Source organism: Argiope bruennichi, chromosome 5 (genome assembly GCF_947563725.1).
Source record: "Argiope bruennichi chromosome 5, qqArgBrue1.1, whole genome shotgun sequence".
NCBI lineage: Eukaryota > Metazoa > Arthropoda > Arachnida > Araneae > Araneidae > Argiope > Argiope bruennichi.
Window position 1 is genome coordinate 75450074 of NC_079155.1, and position 16584 is coordinate 75466657.

The window sequence follows — 16584 nt, forward strand, 5'->3', positions numbered from 1 at the left end:
CTTTATAGGATTAGTTAGAACTTTAGATATTTGAATTATTAGAGCAGTGGTTAAATGCTTTTCTTGATAAATATTAAAAAAATTCAATTATTAAAAATGAAAAATGTTTGTAAAAAAAAGTATATTTTCTAGGTTTCAATCAAGTATGGAATTCCTATTCTTTATTATTATTTCAGCTCCAAAGAAATCCTATTTATTCATAAGATTTTGAAATATACTTCCATTCTAGATTTTCAATGGACTTTGCTTCTAAACCTGTTGTATTAAATGGGCTCACTTGTGGAAAGGGAGGGATCAAGTATGAGAACAAAATTTTTTGCATGGCTGATAAACTTATTCTAAACATTAAAATTTAATAATCTTACTACCATATCTTCTATTATAGAAAACATTTTTGGTTTTAAAGAGCAGCAGATAAACTTTCAATGAGTAACAAAATTTCTTGATGAATTTTATTAAAATATTATTCAAAACAGAAAATTATTTCTAGCATTTTTTTAAAAAGAAATTAGTTGATTTTGTGAAGAAATTAAGAATCTGAAAATTATGGGAACAAACAATTTTCTAAATATGTTCAATAATGATATGGAATTTTGCCACACTTTAAATGATTCATATATTATGTTTTTGGATATATTTTAGAATGCTGAAAAGCTTATGGATCTGAATCTGTTGATCAAATGGATACAAAGGAGACAATATATATAAAAAAGGAAAAGAATATTTAAAAATACCAAATCACATTGATTTTAATTATTAAGTACATAAAAAAAATAATAGATGGTTAAGAAAATATGCATAATCAATAAAGATGAAAGCCAAATATAAAACTAAATCCATGTTTATTAAATTTATAGAAATATCCTCAAGTAAATAAAGTTTTACTGTGGAAATGCTAAATCAATAGTTTTAATAAGTTTTAAAAAATGAAGGGAAGAAAACGAAAGTTCTTCTAAAAATTAATGGAATTATAACTTTAAAATGAAATTGTATTTGCATAAAATGTTCGATGAAGATGCAGAATTTTAAATATCAATTTTTCTGCTTTTAGTTTATCAAATAATCTATTTTGATATCAGATTGGTACAGTTCTGGTAATTTGTTTATAAAAGATGCAGAAAATTCATTATGTGAAATTACTTTAAAGGAATTAACAAATTGTATAGAAATTCATACAATAATGTAATTTAGAGATAATTAATTACTAATATAAGAATTGGTAATAAAAATACTAATAGCAAAATAATTAAAGTAAATGTGTGCTTCTACCTGTTGGACTTGGCTACCATATTTGACAAAAATGTACTCTGTGAAATGGATCTCCGATTTATTTAGAAATTTCTATTAATTAAATATGAAGCAAAATTTTGTCACTTTATTTGATAATTTTAGAAAATATTCAAAAATGGTTTCACTCTCTCTAAAACTCAGAAAATTATATTTCTAAATGTATCAACCACTTTAATTCTGATGCATTTTTTCTTTAATTTTGGCAATTTTTAAAATTTATAAAACAGGTAAAAATTCAAAAAACCTTTAAAAATTCATAAAACCCGTAAAATTAAGCAAAATAAAAACCGGTTTGCAGATGTAGCATCGATAAGTCACGAAACTTTTTTTAGGTAAGAAAAAAAAATTAATTCAAATAACAGCCGATAGGTGGCGCTGATATGAACGACTTAGTTGGAGATATGCAAATTAGATAGGCGATTATAAATACTTACGCTCTTGATCCAGCATCAGTTCTTCATTGCATGCTATGTAAGTAAACAAGGATGCTATGTGGAAAAGATAAAGCTTCGTTGGTGAAGCTGCTTTACCTGAACCAAAAATCAGCAACTGCTGCACTGCGTACATTCCGACTTCAGGAAAATGGGAAAGGACCTTTAACAGTGACAGGCCTCATAAAGCTTGTTCAGCGATTTGAGGAAACTGGATTGCTGGAAAATCGTGTAAGGTTCGGACGACCAAGTCTAATGCAGATACGTTCGGAGCACATTGCAGCCCAAATTGAAACATTAGCTTCCGAAACCGTGGCAGGAGAAGCCAAGTTTCCATGGCCTCCAGATCTGACACCAGCAGGCTTTTGGCTATGGAGTAATTTAATATCCCGGGTGTATCGATCCCGTCCATCCAGCCTGTCGGAATTGAAAGATTCAACCCGCCGAGACATGTTATGCATATAGCCGGACATGCTGCACTCAGCCGTTGCTAGATTTGTGACATGCCTGCAATGGGTAATCATTTGTGGTAGTTAACATGTTGAACATATATTGCAATAATAAATTATTTGATAACATTATTTTTGCTATTTGAGTGTCTATTCTTTCACTTATGTACAAAACGCCTACTATCGACTGTTTTTTGATTTTTTTTTCTTACCTAAAAAGAATCCAGTGACTTATCGATGCTACATCTGCAAACCGTTTTTTATTTTGCTTAATTTTACAGGTTTTATGAATTTTTCAAGTTTCTATGGACTTTTTGTCCACCTGGTACTAGTATCAGATAACGAAGACAGTGCTGTTTTCCCTACTGATTTGGCTTCATGTACATTGCGTAGAAAAGACGCGAAGCTACCTAAAATAGCACATCTTGGAAGTTCAAAAATATTGTTAAGAATTTGTCATATTTCTTCTCTGGTAAAATTACCTTTTTTTTTTTGTTTTTTTTGTTAAGAAATGTAGTTTTAGAGATATTATAATGGATGTTGAATAGACCTCGAATCAATGTCTTGGCGATAAAAATGGAGCCAGAATTTTCAAAAATCTATATCTCCATTAAGGTATCGAGTTCCAGCGTTTGTTCTTGTAGTTTATTACCATAAGATTAAATTGCAGATATATGAATAATCAATCTTCATTCCGATGCATTTAGCATTATTAGTTTTTTACAATGTTGGGAACTGCTATGGATGCTTCAAACCCCTTTGCAACCTCCATTTCTTGTTGAAGTCAAAATCATCATCTTCAAATTCATCCATTAGTATGACGTTTCTATCTTTCGCATCTTCAAAATAGTTTTTTTGTTCCCATATTTGAAGTACAATTTAAATAAATATAGTAACGACCCATTAGAAAGCAACACAAGGACTACATTGGGACAAACATTGCAATTTTGAATCGCTATCGGATGACTAGGGCGTCATATCGTTTACATCTCTACTCTAAACTTCTGCGCAACACCAACGAGAGAGCGGTTGATCCACGACCTCAGATTGAAACTGCATCAAGCCTGCATATATAATGAATAATTCGAATTATGTTTCGAACCTGAGACTCGTCAGCCCTAATGTCAAAATCATGCCACTAGGCCATCATGGCCCTTTTCCATATAAAGAAATTATTATCTAAAACTGTCATATATAAAATAAATGTGTGTAGATTACATAATTTTTTTTTTTTTGACATGCCAGTTGTTAATTTGACTTAAAAAAAAACATCAATGGTTGGATGGAACGCTTTTCAGTCCTAGGTTTAAAACTACTTCCTGCCATTTCATCTTTCATGTTCATACAAAATTATCTACCCCGACAAATTTCTGCCTACCTGAACTGGTGATTAATTTTCTCACCGAACACAGTGGCGCCCTACAAAATTGTTCCAAATGCATAAAATAAAAGTATGTATTTGTTAAAAGATTACCTCATGATGGAAATCACCAGAGGTAATTAAGAATTTTTTTGTCTAATGAAAAAAAATCGAAAAATTGGAAATTTGTATTATTTTAATAATAATTATATCCTATAGATATAAGAAATATATAACTTAGCAATATATCTGTGAAGAGAACAAATGATGGAACTTGCGAGTCTTGGCTTCATTTCTCCCCCCCCCCTCCGACTCATTTGGAACTGAAGTAAACAAACATCAGAAAACATTTCAAAAATGTGAAAGTATTTATCAGTCTTCAGCAGAACATTCTTTTCAGTTCACTAAGAGTTAATCAGTGTGTTCTGTGGTCATTGTTCCCAATTATCCACTCTCATTTCATAGATTTTAATGCATTTTTAATAGACAAATATGCTTTCTTTAAAAGAAATTAGAATAAAAGTATGTTTGCATTTGAGTTTTTAAATGTTTATACTTTCATTTAACTCATTTCTGAAATTCTTAGATATTTTCCCCACTCATCTTTAAATGAAATCGAATGTATTCATGTTTGCATGATAAATATAAAATTGCCTATAACAATTCAAATTTCTGGTGCTTATATGTTTACTTGCAACAGTAATAAAATTCTTCATTGTTTGAAATGACATAATTTCACCCATTTTTAAAATATAAATGTATATTTTAGAGTATTTCTTGGTCCTGTTGTGTAGGCATTGGCTTATAGCTTGATGATCTTGATAAATCCGTGATAGAATTTAGAAAATTTTTCTAACTTTATAAACACCAGGAAGGTTTGTAAGAAGTCACAGAATGCCACCATCTTAATTCAATGTAATATATATTTTTGGATATTTTTAACAGTTATTTTCACACATTTTTGCCATATTTTTATATGATCCAAGTTTTTACTGATAAAATAGAATTTTAAAATCCCACCTTTTTTCACACAATTTATCAAAAATTATAAGTGAAAATTTTGTAGAGGAGAGGAGAGAGAGAGAGAATTCAGTGAACGTGGAAAAAAAAGTTCAGTAAGGCTATTTACTACTTTATTAAAAATACTACAAATTGTAATACAAAAGTTAAAAAAGCACTTGAGATTCATTCTGTTGTAAAAAAAATCATGAGAACATGTTTACAGCATTATTTTAAACGTTTTTGATGCTAGAAAGTACATATATGTCAACATTCCGTCAGATAAAATATCAATTTTGAGATCTTGCAAATAACAGCAATGCACAAAATTAGATTTTAAGTGTTACATATAAAAGCCAGTTGGCGCACAATGTTATCAGATTCATATTTCCTTGAAGCACAAATCAAAGAAAGGGAATAAAAAGCTTCACATATCATACAAAAATATTTCATGACCGAATTCTAACAAATATAATTATCAAAAGCAATCAAATATATTTATACAATACAATTTACTATATATCATACTAATAATATTACAAGGTTAACTACATTTTCATATTTGAGTTCATATATTTCCAAGGTAAAATGGTAATTATTCTGCTCAGTAAAGAATAGTCACATCACAGAGGGAATAAAACTGCATTACAGTATTTGGAAAATTTAATAACTTAAGAATTTTACAAAACTAAAAAGGAAATTTACAATATATTTATTCATTGAGTTTATATAAGACATTCAAAATAGGTAAAAATTTATTTTACTTAAAATGTTTAAATTGTTTTTACAGTTAATTTTTTTGAAGGGCTGAAATTAAATACATTATAGCAGAAGTAATAAAAGAAACATTGAATTACTAAATATTTCATTAAAATTTATTAATAAAACTTGTAAATATATATATATTTTACTTATATATAAGTTGTCTTAATATTTTGCTGACTTGCTGTCTTAAATATTTCCAAAATTTACGTGCTAACATTTTGCAACTATAGCATACAAAATGTATCAAAATATAACAACTACATTCTAAATTTTGTTCTACGGAAATTTAATAGTCTGAACTAGGATCAATCAATTTAAGACAATTAAAGTTATTACTGTAAATCACAATGTCTGTAAATGTTAAAATGGACATAAAAAATAACTTGAACATTTTGTATATTTCAAAGACCTAAAAGATACAACAAAGAAATTGTTCATATAGGAAATATAAGAAGTTATTTTGAGCAATATTGAGCAAGTGATATGCTAACCGAAATTGAAAATTCATTAATCATATTTTATTATACTGAATTATAATAAGAATATACATGAACACAAAAAATTTGTTCATTCAAAATCTTCCATTAAACACTGATTGCTTTAAAAATATATTAGATTGCAATTAATTATTTTTTTATAAACAGAATCAAACAAAAAATATAAAGTAATAAATTAAGTATTTTATAATTCTAGATTTAAACCAAGCTGCATTTTTCCTTGGCAAAAAGAAAGTTCATAAAAGCTGAAAACTTTATAAGGGAAAAAAAAATTAAAAAGCAAAATGCTTATCACATCAAGATGAAAAACTATATTTTTAAGTGCAAGACATCACAAATAGATAAACAGATGGTGCTACATATACAATGCATATATTGGCACAAGAAATTTCGCTAGAAACTGCATCATAAATAAAGCTTTCTATAAAATAGTAAAAAGTTATCTGTAGTAAAATGCATTACAGGTATTGAAAAATATTGTGAAAAATTCTTAGCTCAATCATGCATTACAATCATATTTACAGCATAAAACGTTTAGTATATTAGTACCAAATTTACTGTCATGACACTAAGACTGACACTGTCAGTAATTTATTTACATATTCTTTCCAAAATTTAAAGAAATATTAAAATAATAAGGTTCAATGGGCAAATCATATGAACCTTATTTTGAAGGCATATTAATATCCTTAAATATGAAAATACTAAGAAAGTTGAGCACTCTACAGGAATCGGTCATTCAAAAAAATAAATAAAATAACAATAATAAAACCTTTAACAGAAATAGGGAGAAAATACTGATATTTTCTCTCAAAATTCCTTTTCTGTATTTGAAAATAACTATTTTAAATCTGTAATTCACTGAAATACAATTGCAATAACTAAATGTGAAAAAAAGAATAAAAAATCAATTTAGAAATTGATACTTTTTTTTGTAATATGACTAGCAAATAAAATAATTCTTTCTAAAGAGAAGAGAGAAAAAAACATCCCTTAGCATCTCCTAATAAAATAAGCAGCAAATTTACACAAGGTTTTCAAATTTTACCATTGGTAAATTCTTTTTGACAGTCTATTCTGTAATTAGACAGTTTCATTAAATTATAATTTATAAATTCAAATATTGCACAGTAAAAATTTTCTTTAACTCCTCCGATACTGTTCATTAAAATGACATTCCTTACAATCTTTTCTTTTTTTGAAAGAACATTACAATAAGAATATTTTTAAAAAACTACTTTAAAATAGAATTACGAATGATTGGTGTGTTTCTTTTTAAATGACCAATTCATTTACATACATCACAAAAGGCAATTAGACTTCCAAAAATGTACCAATCGAACAAACACACACACTCAAATACAATTTACTCCCACAAGACTTGCAGTATGAGAATGAGTAGTCTTTTTTTTCATCTATATCACAAGGTTTCTTTGAGAGCTATAAATAGAAAAAAAAACTTTCCAAACACAGCAACTGACTTTTGCATGCACAATGCAAAGAGCTACTCTGGCTGGAAAGCAAAATCGAAAAAATACGTTACAAGTCTCCTCTGTTGTGTATAAGAAATACATACAAAATGTAGATCATTTCTTGGGTTGTAAAAAGAAGGCATGAAGGAAGTGATTTTAAATTTCATCAACCAGGATACTGACTGGCTCATGATGATTGTTGTTAACTTGATTTTGCTTACTGTTTTCCTCAGGAGGCACTTCAGGTGCAGGTGGTTTTGTCTCTTCCACTTTCCTCTCCAGTTCTCTAATGCGAACTTCTTGTTTAAGTATGGTACCCTTAAGCTTGCGAATTTCTTCCATTATTTCATCGAGTTTTTCTTTCTGAAGAAGAAAATTATAAATCTTAAAATATGGTTTAACACACTGCAGCATAGGAAGAATTCAGCAATTTATCATACTAAATTGTTACTTTCCAAAAACATCCATGGATATAATTGAAACTTTGATTTATTACATATACAGTTTTGGTTTGGTTTGGTTATATTAACGTCCCGTTTGAGCAACACGGAGGACCTCGTAATTTTGAACCACGGTCAGATGACGAGGATGACACCTGAGCTGCCCCCCCCCTCTCCACACCACACCAGCGGGAGGACGTTTGGTCATGACGGATTTATCGTGCAACAGACCACCATACACGACGGTTCTTCGGTGGAATTGGGTCATGAACCTGAAACCTCCGGTTCCGAAGCCGAGACCTTACCACCAGGCCACCATATTACATATACAGATTTACATAAATATAGTAAAGAAAACTCTCAATCATTTGACTTTATTTAACTTGTGTGTATATAATCTTTAGATTCGTTTACAAAAACTAAGTAAAATTACAATTTTGGTGTTTTTTGTAATGCATGAATTTAAGTTTATAACTACCTTTCATTAAAGCTTTACTGCAAAATTAGGAATATTTCCATCATTTACATTTTGTTCTTTTTTAAGACTCATTTTGAATAAATTGAATAATCAATAAAATTTCTTATATTTTTGAAGTAAAGTTTATAATATAGAAATTTTAATAAAAGTCATTTTTTAAAAATTAAATTTTTCTATAACATGTTTTCCCTTGTTCTGAAACATCTGTGTTAGGAAAATAGAAACTATAATACAAGATAAAAACAAAACTACTTAAAAAAATAATGCAACAAATCACACAGCATTTCAAATGCAGTAAAGTGAACATAAAAATAATTATGGTACTTACTGGCACACTTTCGGTCTTTTCTCGACTCTTAGAAGGCATTCTGTCTAAAATATTTGATTTACTTTTAGATAATTTGAATTCTTGAGCTCTTGGTTTATACCCATCTTTCAAACTCATCTAGAAGATAGGAACAAACATAATTAAAAAAAAAATTTAATAAACATAATTAAAAAATTAGATAAATTTTTAAATTTATTTAATATTTATTAATTGAAAAAAATTCAAAGAAACATCCATATATTAATTATTTAGCCACTGAAAATCCCAAACTATTGAATGGTTTTTTTTGGCTATTTTAGATTTTCAATACCCAGAATTAAATTTCTAATGAACAAAAATTTTACTAATTATGAACACTTATTCCAATCAAAAAGTGACCTCTGTTTTTATTAATAAAAAGGAATACAAATTCATTGATAAAAAATTTCATGATTCTTTAATAGAAATTCTCAGAATATTAGTTGTTTATGAAAAAAATTAGCTCATAAAAAATAAATTATTCTTAATTTCAACTTTACGAGACCCTTTTCAATCTTTGAATGAGATTTTTAGAATTAAGTTTCAGACTTCTTATTGCAAGTATGTCATCTATACAGAATCTTAAAAGTGAGGAAAAGAAGTATAGTTTAATAAAAGATAGAAAGTAATATGAAAAATAAAGAATTTAGAAAATAGAAATATATATATAAATATCAAGTACAGTATTAACAATTTGAAAAAAAATGATTTTAAATAATGATTTTATTTTATTGTTTAGTTCCTTTAACTCTTCTTCAGCTCTAAAAAATATAAATGAATACTTTGAGTTAAAAAAAACATGATAAAAAATTATATGTATTCTTAATGACTGATTTTTTTATATGAATATTACTATTTCCGGATATTCTCCCCTTTTTCCCTGAATAGAATAGGGACAAAACAAAATTTATGTTATCTCAGCAAATTAAAACTTAAATGTAAAGTTATCAAAAAATTGGAGCACCTCTGTAACCTCATTATAGTATCTTCAAAATTTTGGTGTTGAGGGAAATGACTCAAGATGATAGCTTCATTCCAAACAACAAATTAATTAATCAATATAGTTAATTAACTGCAATGGTGGAGAATTGCTAAGAAAAGATTACAAATGGCTATCTAGTGAATGAAAAGGCAAGCATGGTTGGATGCAAGGTAAAATAATGCCAGAGTGTTAGGGCATTACAATAACAATAGTAGTGACATTGCATTAGGAATATAGTGCCAAAAAATTCTTAAGAATAAAATAAGAATAATTAAATAAAGAATCTGGGTCATATATTTCAAATTATATGTTGCTTCTTACAGTAATGCAATTTCATTTCGATTCCTTATTTAAACTGGATAGATAACCAAAAGAATGTATTTTCTTTAGCTTTCAACAATGGAGAAAAAAAAATCAAATTATTTATTATTTGATGAAGGAATGAAAATGGTTTCAATTTTAATGCAACAATAAAATGTATTGTTAAAAATTAAATAAGCATATCATTGAAAAAATTACCAAAAGTTACAAAAAAGTTTCCCACAATTAATCTAATATTATTAAAAATAATTTTTAAATTCTTAAACCAATGTAAAAACCAATTTCCTGCGGTAATATTCCAAAGTACATATGTAGCAACTTTAGGTCAAATGGACTGTCCCACAGAGTGCAACATATACACACATACACAAAGCTCCTTTATTAGTAGAAGAAATTATCATAGTGGGACACAAAAATGTACATCTCGAGTCAAAAGACTGCTATGCTTGAGTCATATGAAATATAAATTTAAAATGGCGCTTTACAATACTTACAAGAACTGGTTCAGCATCTTTCCCATCCTTCCACTCTTCAGCTGACATGGCAGGTGTATCAGCTAATGTATCCGGATACAAGTCGTCTTGAAATAGTTCAGACTAGAATAGTAGGTGTAAAAAATAAAATAAACATTCTTAAAGTGCATTTTTAGTATGATTTGATAACATAAATAATAATAAACATAATTTGATGGATGGGCAGACTTGGAATTAAAAAAAAAACTCATTTTTATTAAATAATGAATTGTACCACAGATAAACACCAAGAAATAAAATAAGTATGATTAATTGAACAATAAAATAAATATATTTATCAAAAAGTAATTGAGTTATTAAAAATATAGAAATATTATGTAAAAGAATATTAATTGATCTCAAGAATCTTAAAATTCAATGCCGAAAATATTAAAATTCATGTTTTCACATAAATGTGTCGCATGTGCTTCTTGGCAATTTTTTTTAAATCCATTTTTAAACAAAATTATTATTACAATCAACAAATCAATTTTTTTTTTTTGCTCAGTGAGATCATCCATTGTTAATGAAGCAAAATTAATTACCTTTCTTGGTACTGTAAATGTTATAACTTCACAGAAGCCTCTAGAATGTAATTTGTAAAACCTGAAATGCAAAAACAGAATTTTAAAAAATGTCATAAGTATTATAAAATTCAATCTACTGTAAAACATAAGAGATAATACTTTAAAAATCAATATAATTTAATTGATCTAATTTTTATCTCCCACAAAGATTGCAGTGATCCAATGTTCCATTCTTTTAACTCAGTTCACCAAATCATTTCAAGTACTTCTATATGTCAAAGCATGACTGAATAAAACCATATAAAGACCCTTAAGCAATTCAACTTTTAAAACACATCTTTATCCCAACAATGCATAAATTAAAAAATTTTTTACAAGAAAGGATGTATTTCGAATAGCTGTGTATAAGTCAAGAAAATTACTTTAAAAATTTTAAAGTATTTTTTGTGAAATTAAAAATAAATTTTAATATGTTTTTATAATTTATAATGGTTAGATTATAAATTAAACAATATCTCAGAGACAGATATTACATAACAATTTTGCAATAAAAATAAAAATCCTTTTTAACAATATATATTTTATAACACAAAAATATATATATATATATATTGATTGTATTTTTAATGATAGAACTATTCATACAACAACCGTCCTGGTATTTTTTCCAAGTTTTCAGTTTAAATCTAATTCTGGTACAGCTATCTATTGCTCTTTTCTACAAGTTTTCATAAAAAAGCCTTTAAGAAATATTTCCAAATATTTATTGTTATCCTTTGGAAGAGTCATGTATAAATGGAAATAAAAACATGTAGCAAAAAGGCTACACATGCACCAAAGAGTTTAAATACTTATTGTTTTTAATTTATATTTACAAACTTTTAATTAAAAATGCTATGACAAACTGAAATTATTTGAATTTGATATACCATCATGATAATAAGTGGTTTTAGTATTTCACTTATAGCAATTTTTAACAAAAAGTTATTTTTCAATAAAATTAAAATGTTTTACTGTAAAGTTTGCTTGAACTGTAGATTTATAAGATGTGAATACCGATTTTAAAGCATGAAAGCATTTAAAAGATAAATTATTTTAATTTGAATAGGTTAAAATATATGGCCACTATACAGCAATATGAAAGTAAAATTAAATAACACAAAAAATTAAAAAAGCAAAACTCATGACTTCAATGTAACTTAAAGTTGCAATGCTCCCTAGGAAGCTGCCTACTTTTAACTATCTAATATTGTTATTTTTGTGTCTACAGAAGTAACAATATTAACATTTTATTCATTTTAACAAATGTTTCTTAATATTTATATAATTGAAACTCCGACGGTTTAACTCAAATATGTTCTGAATCAGGACTTACAAATTGAAATGCTCATGAACATTAATTTAATTTAATAATACAATGAATATAAAAAAGATACTTTAAGATAAAAACTAGATACAAGTACAAAATCAATTAAGTTATAATTTCAATTCAATATATTTGGAAAATAGCACATTTAAGATTAGTATAGATAAGGAAGTGCAAATCATTCAAGTCAGCTTGTCAAAAGTCATTCAAAATCCAGCTTTGTAACTTAACACATCCATCAATTTGTTAAAATTTTTCAAAATCATAAAGCAACATCAAAACCTACTATGTAATTACTTTTTATAAAAGCAAATATTTTTGGATCAATTTACCACTTTATTATTCTGTCAATGCATTACAAAAGTGTTTCCCGTCAAAGTGTCATTCAAAATAATTTTAAAGACAATATGTTATCATGAAGATTGAAGAAATTGAAAAACATAATTTAGCAACTCAGTAAATTATTCTGAAGCAATTTGTAAAGGAAAGAGAATTTCCCCTACAATTTGGGAGATTCATCATTTATAGAAGAAATATTCTATAATCATCTAGAACTTAAAAGAAGGATCAAGAACATAAATAAACAAAAATAATTTTGAATCAAAATGCCAATTTCTAGATTAGACTACTAGGCCCGGGAATTGAACCATGGGCATACAGATTCATAAGTCAATACAACAGAGATTAGGAGACTGTAAATAAGGTGTCTTTGATTGGCAATTAATACACTGTATAATAAACTTCTTGTAATATTATATAATTAATCAACTGAAAAAGTAAATAATATTTCAAAACAGGTATGCTTTTGCAGTATCTTTCCATCAGTGCCTTTATCTGCAGTTATCTTATTTATAGCAGCAGCTTAAAATTACGATTCAGTATAAATAAAGTTTTAAAATATCAGGTATAGAAATAAACAAATATTTTTTTTCTTTTTTTTTAAATTTCAAGATCTTTTGGCATTAATCGTCAATTACATTTTATATATTAATTTATGGTAGAAACAATTTAGTTGGCTAATAAGAATTTCTGTATTCAAAAACTTCTTATATTTTAATTTATTAATACAAATTAAAAATATATATATATATTTCTAAAGAACACAACTTGCCTGGCAATTTCACACTGATGAATATCACAGCCTCGTTTTGGCATAGCACCTACACCACGCTGAGGTTCTGTGGATTGGTAAGTGTTGATGTAATGCACAAATGGAGGTTCATCAGTGATTTCAAAGTATCGAATATTGCTATCACCCTAAAAAATTCAAATGTTATTTATCTGTTGTATTGTACTATTATCATATATTAGTATTTTTTAAACCACAAGATGAAATTTGATTTATAAAAAGATAGAATACATGAAAAACTCTTTAAATCAATTACAACTAATTTTCAATATAATTCAGAACTTACATGTAATCATTAGGGATTTTAAAAAATTTAAAATCTAGAAAATTATATTAATTAACACAAATATTTTAAGGAGAGAAGTGTTTACTAAACTGTTTTGACTATTTTAGCATACAGAATCAACAAAATGGTTTATTATAAAACCATTTTGTTTTCCCTTCCCTATCTACTGGAATACAAGAGCTTTTTTGAAATAATTTTTACAATATAAATTCTAGCTATATTTCCAAAACTTAAGATTACCTACTAGCTAATTCAAAATGTTAACCTATTAGTTTGCTTTATTATCTAATAAGATTGTACTTTCCATTTTAGAAAATTTCTATTTAAGTGATTCAATTAAATTATTTAAAACATGTTTCATACTATGTAAAGTTTTGTTTTTATTTGGATATATTACAGAAAGAACATTTTACAAAACTTTACTGCACAAAGCACAATGGAAGTTCTTTTATAAGTTCTACTACATTTTAAAAACAAATTATTAAGGTAAGAAATCTTATCCAACAATATTATGCCAAACATAACAGAATGGGCTATGAAACTATGCCAAATAAATTGCAGCATTACTCAAGATAGAAAACAAACTATGCTTGATAATTTTAAACATAAGATTATTACTGTTTATTTATTAAAAGAACATTTATTTATTCTCTTAAAAACCTGTATTTATGGAAAACAGAAAAATAAATAATTGAAATATCAGAGGAAAAATAAATAATATTGATCCTGCATTAATGCAGTATATTATTTTTTTTTTATGTATACAATTAAATGCTGTCTAAACCTTTTGAGAGTGATGTTAAAAAGGTAAAAATTCATTTCTGCATTCTTCCAAACAAAGTACTTGAAAAACATGTAGACAAGAACGAAAATATAAAGAGAATAATGTTAAAAGACATTCTTTCAAGAACAGATTTCAAAGTCAATAGAACATCATCAAAAATTAGAAAGAGCAATTAAACAAAATCAGTTTCGTTCAAAATTCCAATGATGAAGTTATCAGATTCTATTAATTTATTTCAAAATTTTTTAATCTATTCATGAACCATATATTTTGTCTGATCTTTAATTTATTGAAACCACTTGAGTCATTAAGGAAACTGAAATTCTGAAATTGTTAATAAAATGAAAAAAAAAAAAAAATCAAAGGAAAAGTAAGTAAAAATTTCTATACAGGTCATACCTTTTATTTATTTTTATCATAATGTTGAACACTTTCAAATTTGATATTCTCTTCAAAATATTATTAATAGGATAAAAAAAAAATTCTTAAGAAATTACCTTTGCACATAGATATAATAAATTAACATCTGGATCATAAATAGGAGTTAAAATTCCATTGCTTGTATCAAGCTCTTCAAGAACAATGGGTTCAGATAAGGCAACCTAAAATTAAAATTATATTCATTAATTAAGTTTTTTAATTTCCGTTTATTCAATATATTTACTCCATAGAAATAATAGACACACAGGAAAAACAGTTTAAACAAATTAAAAATATTTTAATAACTTCACTTTCAACAAAAAAATTTATAGCCTTATTAGTATTAATTTCTCTATTAGCACAAAATATTGAACAAGATCGTTCGATATCCTCCTAACATTAGTTGGTATTCAAAACATCAAACAACATTATGGGAATATTGTGCTAGTAGGGTTATTACATATTTCACAATGGAATACAGACATTTTAAATATTTGAGCAGAAGAGTTCAAAAACTAAAAAAGACATCTGTAGTAGGATGTTATAGAGTTTACAAATCAGATAGCAATTAGTATATGACAAGTACCATTTTAAATTTTAAAAGTTACTTCATTTTAAAATATAAATATTCGAGTAAGAATAATCAGTTTAACTAAGGGAAATAACATTCAGGAAACGTTGGTAAGATTATTAAATTATTAATGTGTATATATATTTTTTAATTTTAAGATGGTGCAAAAATCCTATATATAGGAAGAACCTATGTTTTATTCTGTAATATTTTTAGGAGCTATTGTGGGAAAAAAAACCAAAATTTCCCTTATTTATTGATTAAAATTCTAATAAAAATTTCGAAAAAAAAAATAGCTCTGTTGTGCATATTCCCATCCTCCAAATTATATCTATTATTGCCAAATCTGGAAGTCTAATGATCTGTCGAAACCATATGTGCACATGTTCTCCTTTATTAACAGCAAGTCGCAATTCACGGCTGTTTGGTTCGCCAGAGATATTGGTTAGAATTAGTTTCAGTTAAGCCATTTAAATATAGCATCACATCCATGATTAAGACAAATTGTCAGACATTAAAGCTGTGTTATTTTAAATGTTTTACATATGTTCTGTTCATTATGCACATGAACCTTTCTCCCATAACATCATAGCACTATTAAAAACATAAATGTCCAGCTCATCTAATAAATTTTGATTTCAACTAACTATTTAGATATAATTTCATATCCATAATACATAAGATTTTAACATATATTAAAGTTATTATGCAATTTGTCTATATTCTAAATTTTGTAGTATTCTCTTTCTTATTCATCTCATAAATTACACTGATATTAGCAGAATTATTCTTCCAAAAACTTCTTCTTTCAAACAATGGACGAAAATTACCCGATCAAATATTTGATGAAACAACGGAAAATGGTTTAAGATTTCAGGGCACCACTGTAATCTACTGTAAGAAATTAGGCAAAATCATTTTTAAAAATTGCCAAAATTCTAGAAAAATTTTCAAGTCTTTTAAATCGGTACCATTAAAAAAACATTTTTTTATTAAAAAAAAAAAGAAAGAAAGAAAATGCTGCAAAATTTAATATTGTATAATATTTTTGGAAATTATTGCAGAGAAATGCCAAAATCCAGCTTAATTTTTAATTAAAATCCTTTAAAAAAATATTCCAAGGTGACAATCCCTACATTTCAAAGTATATATGTGCCAA

General features: G+C 26.7%; 1 protein-coding gene across 3 annotated transcripts in view; it reads right to left on the reverse strand.

Moving 5' to 3' along the window:
- Positions 1-4641: 4641 nt before the first annotated feature.
- Positions 4642-16584, reverse strand: part of LOC129969115 (coronin-6-like) — a 52086-nt gene continuing 40143 nt past the window's right edge. For all 3 annotated transcript variants that reach the window (XM_056083527.1, XM_056083528.1, XM_056083529.1), the window contains exons 6-11: positions 14932-15036; positions 13347-13492; positions 10888-10948; positions 10325-10426; positions 8510-8626; positions 4642-7626 (exon numbers count right to left, since the gene is read on the reverse strand). In XM_056083527.1, the coding sequence (XP_055939502.1) occupies positions 7420-7626; positions 8510-8626; positions 10325-10426; positions 10888-10948; positions 13347-13492; positions 14932-15036 (738 nt within the window). In that variant the 3' untranslated portion in view covers positions 4642-7419. The remainder of the gene's footprint in view (positions 7627-8509; positions 8627-10324; positions 10427-10887; positions 10949-13346; positions 13493-14931; positions 15037-16584) is intronic.